This window comes from Etheostoma cragini, chromosome 7 (genome assembly GCF_013103735.1).
Source record: "Etheostoma cragini isolate CJK2018 chromosome 7, CSU_Ecrag_1.0, whole genome shotgun sequence".
NCBI classification, from domain to species: domain Eukaryota; kingdom Metazoa; phylum Chordata; class Actinopteri; order Perciformes; family Percidae; genus Etheostoma; species Etheostoma cragini.
In genome coordinates, this window is record NC_048413.1 from 635,102 (window position 1) to 645,535 (window position 10,434).

General features: G+C 42.7%; 1 protein-coding gene across 1 annotated transcript; it reads left to right on the forward strand.

Moving 5' to 3' along the window:
- The first annotated feature begins 256 nt into the window (after nt 1-256).
- Nucleotides 257-6,308, forward strand: LOC117948270 (Ig-like V-type domain-containing protein FAM187A). Its single transcript, XM_034877844.1, has 5 exons — nt 257-697; nt 2,540-2,817; nt 3,602-3,958; nt 5,545-5,783; nt 6,061-6,308. Exons 1-5 carry the CDS (start codon nt 491-493, stop codon nt 6,285-6,287), a joined length of 1,308 nt encoding a protein of 435 aa, XP_034733735.1. The 5' UTR covers nt 257-490; the 3' UTR covers nt 6,288-6,308.
- The last annotated feature ends 4,126 nt before the right edge of the window (nt 6,309-10,434 follow it).

Below are 10,434 nucleotides of genomic sequence, written 5' to 3' on the forward strand. Positions count from 1 at the left end.
TCATTTATGCTTCTGTGACAATTTTTAGCCAACAGAACTTTTATAATGGAAGTTCCATGGTGTAACCAGTGCAACCAACCCAGCTAAAGTTGGTCTATGTAGAGTAAAGATGGTTAACGTTACTGAGAGGAAGAAAGGAAAAGAGAATTTAGTCAGAATGTTCTGAGAACAAAGGTGATTCTTGTTTTTAATTCAGCCAACACAGGACAATATATCTTTGGGAGCTAGTAAGTAAGAAGTAAGAGAGTGGAATACGACTGGCCTTTGACATCAAGGTGTTTGCGTTGACAACAGAAGACCGGTCCTCTGTGAGCTCATCACATTCCATCAAAGCTGTTGTGTTTTGAAAGTAACTGTTCCACATTTAACCGTCAGATACAAAATAAGACAAAACCAACACAGTGGAGATTTGTCTGTGTTTGTGCTGAAACACTTCATTGTAGTCTTAACTTTTGTAACTTGGAACCTTCTTAATCCTTAGTGAAGCCAAATGAATCCTCCATCCTCCTCTCCCATCCTCCTTCCCCTCCTTCCCCTCCTTCTCCTCCTGTGTCCTGAGGTGTGGAGCTATGAGGCTCCTGAGGATAAGCAGGATGTGTTTGCTAGAAAAGCGTGCCCCGCTTTCCTGACTTTCACCAACGCTGCCTACCTGTCCGGAGTCACTGTGGAGCTGCCATGCAACTGCAAACCACAACAGGTCAGTGTTGGGCTAGTCTATGTATCGTCAAGGATTCATCTAGGGGATTGCTCTGATGGTGCACCGGATGTCCCTCATCTTCTTCTTTCTTTGTATTGGCGTTCTAACCTCCGCTGGATTTCTGAGGACTATGGTTACCTGGTCCTCAGATCTCTGCAGGGTAAATCCAGACTACACTAGACTGTAGCTAGTCTGTCTATATGAGCTTTCTTTTGCAACGTACACATGATCCATCAAAAGAAGTTCTTTCCTGAGGCTATTCTACAGAGGCACTGTTATTGTGTCAGTCGCTTAGCAACACCTTGTTTTACATTCAAGGAACAACTAAACAATTTTGACATGTTTTTGAGACTATTTATGTGTGTGTTATTTTTCTTTAATCTGCAACTGTGCCTTTGCATCTTTTGGCTGCCTCTGATCCAGGGCCAACCGCTCTCCTTTTGAAGGCACATTTAATTATTCCAACCTGATCTCACAGAATTCTGCAAAATGAACACGGCCCCTCAACTCAAAATCTGTGGCAGTTTTACTGAACCAACAAAAAATCTGTCACGGGCCCACGGAAGAATTCCGTGAAATAAACACGGCCCATTAAGTCATGGGTCATGGGTGGGTTACGGGAAGAACGGTACGGATGGGTTTCAGAAAATTATAAAGTGACTTTAGAAAACATTACACCAGGACATGATCCCCAGTCTCCCGGATGAAGGTCCTGTGTTTGACCCATCCATCATCCCAACCAACCTCCTTTGGGCTTTCATACTACTTGCTACCATAGTCGCTCCCAATGCTACGTCATCTTCTCATTGACTTTACATTGGCATTGTTTTTCATGGTGGCCACACGGATTTTCCTCACATTCTGTGCCACCATGCCGTGTTAGCAGCTTGTGGTCATTTCATGGAATTCTGTGAGACCTGGCGGAATTACTCATACATGCCATGTCAAATTCTAAATATTGGACAGATAACTTGTTGAATGAGAAATGTCCCAATAATAATTGGTTTGGTGAATTGCAGGTCAAAAGAAAGTGATACAAAATGCATGGATGTGCTGTTGGAGAGTTTAAGTAGCATTTTATCATTTTGGAGGGACATGCTCTTACAATTTCTGTTCAGAATATCAGAATATCTGTTTAAATATGAGTTTAAATTAGCTTTCAAATTATTCAGTTCATTTAACGTCAAACTAAAGTGTAATTTTTACCTTCCAGCTGAATCTCATTTTAAATCTCCCTGGCCTTACTTTCATATAGTTTCACATAGACATGAAAATGTTAATGTACAGTATGCAGTATGAAAAACTTTATAGATTTCTTTTCTTTGCACTTCTGGGGATGGACAAAGTTATGTTGGTACATTTAAACACTGTCGAGTTTGTCACCACAATACTAATATCATGGTCTTTAACCAAAAGGCACAAAGAGAGGATGTGATCCCAAACAATGAATGCATGGTTGAGTGAGTCACATCAATGGGAAACAATAATTTGTGTGATGTATTTAGCTTAACATAACAGTCTAAGAAAACGCATCCAATCCTAATGGTACAGTACCAGCTGTGTAACTGGATGGAGGTTCCCAAGCTGCTACGCTGCTGCAGCTTCCCATCGGCTTTACAAGTAGGATTTGTAGAAGAGAGAGAAATATGTAAAGGAAAAGCCAGCAGGTAAATGGAGCTGGATACACCACAGGAGAAATGAGAGAATATGAAAACAAACAAACAGAGAGACTTGAATCTCAGCGTCTGTTAAATCCATTTGAGTCTCTGTTGTATTGATCGACTGAAGAACATCGACCATCTGCAGATTTATTGGAGGTCTGTAGTTCTCTTCTTCTTTCAGATCCAATCAGTTGTGTGGTTCTTTAGGAAACATTTGGGCAGCTCCAAGGAGACCAGAGCCCTGACTGATCACCATGGCAAAAAGCTGCTGGACACTAGTCGCGTCCCTCACAGCGGCGACCTTAAGAGTCGATTCTCCATCCGTCTCTTCAGCCTGCTGATCTATAGGGCGGGGCCCGACGACTCCGGCATCTATATCTGCGGCTCCGCCCACAAAGACTTCTTCTATGGTTATGACCTGGACCTCCAGGATGCACGTACGCTCAGCGTAACCCCGAGGTGACGAGAAAGAGTCAATGACCTTAAAGCAGTCCTGTGACACTGATGAATGTGTTATTTTACGGATGAAGACACTGTCCGGTGAACATGTCTCGACACCCAAAATGAATTATGTCATGGCTGGCTTTAGTAATAATGGGTTCAGTTATAAACAAGTCAAACGAAGGTGAAAACAATGACTACACAACATTATCAGATAATTTAGAAAGAAAAGACTATTTACATATTTAACTAATTGGACTGAAAGATGATACAGATACAGAGTTTTATCAGCTCTGATTAGCAGTTAGCTCCAGTCAGCTCCAGTTAGCTAGCTCCATTATAAAGACACGGAGCGGAGAGGGGTAGCAACCAGACTCATAAATGACGTTTGGGGAGCTTGTTTCTAAGTTTTTATTAGTACAGTTAATCCTATTGCAAGACCAAGCTAGCAGCATGCTAGGTCTACGGTTAAAGCAACCAGAGCCTCTCTGAGCACGTGCAACGTCGATGCTGTCATGGATGCAACTTTGCGAGGGGCTGGAAGCAACTGATCCGTATGCGCTGTAAAAAATACACCGTTGTTTGAAAAGAAAATTTAATTTGAATTTTGTCTACCGGGGTAGGTCCAAATTTACCTGGGTGGTGCTATCTATTAGACACAAATGCACGGAGATATGGGGTCCAGGTTAAAAAGAAATGGTAGTGACCCTTTAACAACTTTGATTTTAAAATTGACAGTGTTATAGTAAAGATGTCTCCAGATGAACCCCTGATTTAAGTGATGCCATTGTGATGCTCTTAGGCTAACTCCAGAAAGGATGAGCACGAAGAGGAAAGCTAAGAAAAGACTGGGCTCGGCTCAGCCACTGTACCGGGTCTTCACCGGCTTCCAGTCCTGGTCAGTCTGCGATCGCTGTGGAGTCCCCGGAGAGCAGGTTCGCGCCGGACTCTGCTACGTCCACTCACACTACCTGCACGTGCGCTACAGACGGGCCAATCAGACGGTCGCTTCATGCGGCTCAGGGGCAGTGCCGAGGGCATTTGGACAACTGAAGCGAGTCGGAGCCAAGCTGGAGGTCAAAAGCTGTCAAGTCCCTTGTCAAACTAAGGCTCCGCCATCCTCCAAAATCCTTGCTCTGATGGCATTTCTTGGCTACAAGTAAGCACAAAGAATATGTAAAGGTGTATGTGGAAGACAGTTTGAAGAGAACCAATTGCTCCTGATGGTCAGACCTGCAGCCATCGCTGTGACGGGTGGAGTAGTAAAACACTTTGGACCAAAGCACCATATGAATGGAGGCTCCGGAGGTTATAGATGTTCCAGTGTAAAAGCTGTAATCATTTTATTAGTCAATATCCAAAAACACCAAAAGTGTAACGCTGTGATATTCGTTAACACCATGCAGAAGGGCTGCAGGGAACAAATGTTAAACTGACGGGGTCATCCCTATGTTTGAGGATTATCACCAAAATTAGTTCCTATGCTCCCTCAGCTCTATGTTTCCCCTTTTATATGAACAGTTTTTGTTTTTTTCCTTTTTTAATATTTTATACTATTTCCCCTGCATCAAAATTAGTCCCTATCGGTAGGGGTAACCCCTACCCGTGGACTAATTTAATGTTTTGGATATGTGGCCTTGTATTCATTGCTGTATTTATACTAATGGCTGAAGGCTGGAGTGACGTGGAGGCAGGAGTCAGGTGAACAGGAAGTCGTGTCTAAACTAGGATCTGACAAGGAGCGGTAGGTTCACCGGGTGTTTGAAGCAGAGGGGATTGGGTCTGATGAGCTGCAGCTGGAACCCGGACTCCCGCACACCAGGCTTCACTCCTGCAATCAAGGACAGACAGAGGGGGGGGGGGGAGGAGAGCAGAGACAGGGTGCAACCAGCAGCAGACCTAACAACATTGTAGGAAGTTGAGTTGGATATTAAACTGGGCTTACAGTAACGTGTAGTGTGGCCTTAAACCTTTACACATACCTTTTAATGGTGCATACAGAACAAAGCATGATTATATATTTATACATAATGTTAACATGTGGCACAGTTAATCCCTAATCTTAACTTTATCTTTAGTTGGCTAGTTTGTGGATACCTTAGCTTACCTTACCTAAAACAATATGTTGGATTCATTCAATGTTTTCAAATTATTGAATTAATCACCAAACTATATTTTTGCATAATGCGTGTACAAAATTATTATATATATATGGATGCTCGCAGGACTCTGCACCAGGCCTCCCCCTGTCTTTTTTCTGCACTATTTATTTATTTTTGCGCTATATTGTATTTATACTTATATTTTCATATTTTATATTTTTGTATTTTGTGTCGACACAGGAACTGCACTCGTGTATCATGCCAAGAAAGGCATTCTATTTTATTCTATTCTATTTTCATGTTTTTTTAAACCATCAAACAATTATTTGGAGGCCCCCCTGCAGCAACTTTAAGGACCCAGGGGGGTCCCGGACCCCCGCAGAAGATTTCTGCTGCAGAGCCGTACCAATACACTGCACCAAAGCTTGCCCTAAACCTTATAAATGTAGTATACTGCTCCCTGACTCTGATGCTAAATCTACCAGCTGAAGCCTTTTTAGACCATATGACAAGGTTTGATTAAAAATAATGATCAGTTATTACTAAAAAGTACTATTCTCCTGTTGCCCTCACACTGTGTCGGTGAGTGTGCACTCGGGCAGTAAAACATGTGCGATGTGTTGAATCTGTTCCTGGGGTGTAGTTCGGCCTCGCGGAGGGCGCCGGTGCCGGTGTTCTACCTGAGCCACCCTGCGGACAAGGTCCTCACCCTGGGCTGTCCCGGGGCACAACCTAACATGGCCGTGGCTTGGGACCGAGGATCTGAACCCATCTACCGATCTGAACACTCGGCAGCTCTTAACCTGAGCGCTACGCCCCCCCGGCTGCTGATAGACGCCGGGCACCACCTGGTGTTTAAGCCTGCACAGACACAGGACTCAGGTATCAGCTGCTCCTTCGAACATAGGCTTTATTACTACTGTGTACTTTTTTTTATACTTGGGTTTTTCGTTTGAACCACAAAGCAATAATGAGAAAACCACCTTTTTTTCATTTCAAAATGGTAAAAAAATAAAAATCTTGTCATTGACTATTTATAATGAACTATTTAATAAACACTATAGGTAATAGTCAGTGAGTGAATAAATGGAATGTTTTGAACACAGCAGTGAGTTTTTAATTCTAAGTTCTTTGTCTAAATCTCCTTTGTGTCGGTTAGGTGTGTACCACTGCTGGCTGCAGGGTCACCAGGCTGCAGAGATCCGGCTGCTGGTCTACGCCCATTTGGGGCGGGGACAGTCAGTGACATCACATCCTGACTTCCCGGCAGCTCTCAGGACTGTGTTAGGATCCTATGTTGCCATGACAGCGGTGTTTTGCCTGCTGGTGTTCGGCCGAGCTGGAGTCAAACACCTCCGAGACAGCGGAGAAACACACGTGGATTAAACACGCGTGTAAATACTCCAACCTAAATAAATACTTTAAAATCATCTTCATCCATGTTCCACTAAGGCGAGAGTTGTAAGCTTATACATTTTAAGGGCTTGTCATATTATATATATACACACACACACACACACACACACACACACATTATATCACCTTTATATAGAAATAATGAATGTGGGAACATTTGGAATTTCTTGATAACATTTTTAGAATTGAATTGTTTATCTTGCTAAATCAATCATGCTGGGTAAAAAGCACTTTTTTATAATGAATTCTTTTTTAAGATTATTTTTTTGGGGCTTTATTAGTGACAGTGGATAGACATGAAAGGGAGAAAGAGATGGGGGGGGACACGCAGGTCGGATCTGAACCTGGGCTGCTACTAGACTCCTGCAGCAGCCCAGGTTCAGATCTGACCTGCTACCCAACATGGGTACGACCTAGAGGCCCCCCTGTTTGTAGTGGATTCTGTAGCACCGGCGGGTGCTGAAGTGTCTCTTGAACCCCTTGGCGATGTGAAGGCAGAGAGATGAACGGAGCCAGAGACCAGATCTCTGGGTTCTTTCTGGTGAACAGAGGGGGCATTAGAGGACGTCTGTCCGTCCACCCTGAGAGCCAGAGGGATGAACACAGAGACACAGCAGCAGCTGCCTCTCCAGTCCCTCTCATCCCTCCGTTACTCATCCCACCCTCCATCCTTCTCCAGCACCTCTAAATCAACTCTGTTCTCCCCTGTAAAGCAAACAGACTGAAGGTCCGCTGACACGTTTTAACTTTAAGCCTTTGGGTGTTTAATGCCAGGAAGACAGTTTTACACAGTTTTTTATGTCTTTCACGACAGTCACCGTCAGACTAGACAGACATATTGCCAAACATTGTTGCTGTGTGGACCATCCATGGACAGAATGAGTAGGACACAGGCAAGGCCCCAGATTTCTCAGACTAAATCCAGGGACATTTTCAGCTCAGAAGCTATACCTCCAAAACACGTCAGGTTTTGGACAACTTAAAACGGGGGACACCAGACCTAGAGCTGTTCTCATTAGGGGCTGAGTTTCTGCTGAGAATTTCTAAAGGAGGTCAACCTTTCTCTTAAAGATTGAGATCCTTTTTAAAACAAATGTCCGAAACTGCGTTCGCTAATCCCACCAGACTCCATGTAAATCAGTGATTTTAGCATCATAAAATACGGCTTTCTCAAACATCTCTGAGCCCCGCTGGCTCTGGCTGCCTTGAGCCTGCAGATGTATGGTGTGTGACTATTGGCTCCGTTTGGTCAGTGTTTTTTTTCTGTCATTCCATTCTGTCAGTCTAAGTGAAATCCGGGGACAGATCCAGCTGGGGACAGGTCACCAAAACTGGGGACTGTCCCCAGAAACCAGGGACATCTGGTCACCCTACCCCAGACGGATAATTGCGTGCTCTCGCCAACATCACTAAATGCCGACGCTTTGGTAGAACAGCAGCCTCTCAAAAGCTCACGAAAGTCTTTTAGACTGGCAGTTGATGATCTGAAATGAAGTCAGATTCAGCAACTACAAACCTATTTCTCTCTGAAAATATACAACAACAAGAAACTAATTCAATAACAGAGTCGCAGACCAACATGCTAGTTAACATTAACATAGACACAGGCTAATTACTGCTAACTAACATGCTAGTTAACATTAACATAGACACAGGCTAATTACTGCTAACTAACATGCTAGTTAACATTAACATAGACACAGGCTAATTACTGGTAACTAACATGCTAGTTAACACTAACATAGACACAGGCTAATTACTGCCAGCGGTCGACGGTCTGCCGACTGTAAGTCCCTTGGTTATGTTACTTGTGGAACTAGGTTGAACCCAAATGGGAGACAGGTTGAACCCCACGGAGACAGGTTTATTCCAATGTCCAGGTTAAGGGATGCAACAGGGTGAGGCCAAATCCAATGGAAGTCCGGAAGCATGTGGTATTGTGTTTCTGAGGGTCCGTGTCCAGTAATCAGGAGATCCAGTGTGGAGGGGAATGTGGCTGACAAAGAATAATCAGGACAAGCAACTATCCCAAAAACTAGTACAAACAGGTAGCGTCAGCAGAGAGCCTAATGTGGTCGTCTAGACCATGATCTGATGAAGAGTGGGAGGTTGACCGTGTATTTGAAGCAGAGGTGAGTAGTGTTGATGAGCTGCAGCTGGAACCCTGAGTCCTGCACACCAGGCTTCACTCCTGCAATTAAGGACAAACAGAGGGGGGGGGGGGAGGAGAGCAGAGACAGAGTCTGACAGTCTGTTGCGTTAAAATCAGGCTTTTGCATTTTATAAGAATACAGCATAGACAATCTTCTTAGAAATATAGGAAACATTGGATATTGGTTAGGATAGTGTTAGAATAATTTCAATATCCAGAATAGACAGGCACCACTGAAGTTATTTTATTATTACAGATAGATGTGATGTAATACTGCTAAATAAAACCTCACGTTCATTATTAATTTGACAGGGGGGTGGGGGCCAATCATGTTCATGGAGGGGCCGGTGCAACCCCATGCCCCCCTTTTTTTTTACCTGAAAATAGTAGTTTGACAAAAAAATTCCAAATTCAGGGTTCACTCATTTTCTTTGTTCAGAGCTTTCATAAGTTTGGGTAAACTCTATTTTTTAAAGTTTAGTTCTGTTAATGTGTGTGTGTGTGTGTGTGTGCGTTTGAATTATTACTTTGAAAGCATGCCGGAAGCGGTTCATTAAGTTCAAAGTACAAATGACTCTTTTGTGGGAATAAATCAGTTGGTGATTAATTTGCCATCCAAATTGCAAAGTGCAGACTACATGATCCATATTTCAAAAGTTTAAATTGATGAATTAATCATTTGTACCTTGTATGGTTTGTTGGTTTTGCATAATCCCGAGTTCATAGGTCCACATACTGTGTGCAGAAACTAATTTAAATGAAAAGTTCTAATACTTCTGTGCATGGTTCTGTTCTCGAGATGACAGAGAGATGAATCCAGTTCAACAGCTGTGGCTGTTTGAGCCGAGCTCCTTCTTCATTTATGATCATTACATTTCATTTCCCACTGGGAATCCAGCCATGAAATAACTAAGAAATATCAAATTTGATTTTAATTTATATCTTGTTCTACATCTGAATGGTCTACAGGAGACCCCCTTCAGATGGAGATGCTGTCTCCTCCTCTGACATCTCGTCTTTTTCATTCTTTACATCTCACACTGGTTCTCTTCTCATGATTAAATTGACTGTAAACTAGTGATGTCATGCTCTGCGTCAACACATCTCTGAACTTTTCCGTGATGTGCGTATCTAGGCTTGTATCGTTTTACACACATGACGTCACTGATGACATCCGAAGGCGCGCTGTCCCTCCATACCATGTGACACAGTTTCATTACAGGTCCCTGATCTACACGGACATGTTGCCCACCCTCTTTCTTATATATTACCACCAAAAGGATTGATTTAGACAGGTTTGATAGCCGCATTGCTCTCAAGGAAATCTGTTTATTATGCATCCTGTTGGACTGAAAGCCATGTGTGCCATGGTTAAACCAATCCGACTGCTGTGACTCAAGGTGCAACGGTCCAACCCCCATCTGGTACATCTGTATTGCAGCCTCTCTTCACTGCACTTTCCTGTCTTGTGGAGGTGTTAGACTAGAATAGAATAGAATAGAATAGATGGCCTTTATTGTCATTATACACAAGTACACGGTACCTGTGCAACGAGATTAAAATGATCCCCTTACAGCGTTGACACAAAAATATAAGAATATAAGATAACAATGTAAAATATTAAAAATATAAAGTCAAAGATATAAAGTCAAAGATTTAAAGTGTAGGTAGTGCAGAGGAAAAGGAGAGGGGCGGGGGGGTGCTGGCGCACAGTCCTGAGTCCGGAGAGCCACTGTATACATATATAAAATAGCTTTGAATGCACATTGTGTAAAAGTAGATAAGTGTTAACAAATTAATAAATATTATTGCGCAGTGATGAAATGAAATGATTAAGTACTAATAATAAATAAATAAATATTGCACAGTAATCAAATGGAAAGGTTGATATATTAAATATTGCACTGTATGAAATGAAATTGCACAGATTCCAGTGTCCTATGAGGTATTATATAACAGTATAAC

What these genes read in the sequence shown, in the direction of transcription:
- LOC117948270 (XM_034877844.1), top strand. Translation starts at nt 491, where the DNA reads ATGAATCCTCCATCCTCCTCTCCCATCCTCCTTCCCCTCCTTCCCCTC. An exon ending in ACGCTCAGCGTAACCCCGAG is followed by an intron (nt 2,818 to 3,601) that starts GTGACGAGAAAG and finishes TGATGCTCTTAG; the next exon opens with GCTAACTCCAGAAAGGATGA. An exon ending in TGCACAGACACAGGACTCAG is followed by an intron (nt 5,784 to 6,060) that starts GTATCAGCTGCT and finishes TGTGTCGGTTAG; the next exon opens with GTGTGTACCACTGCTGGCTG.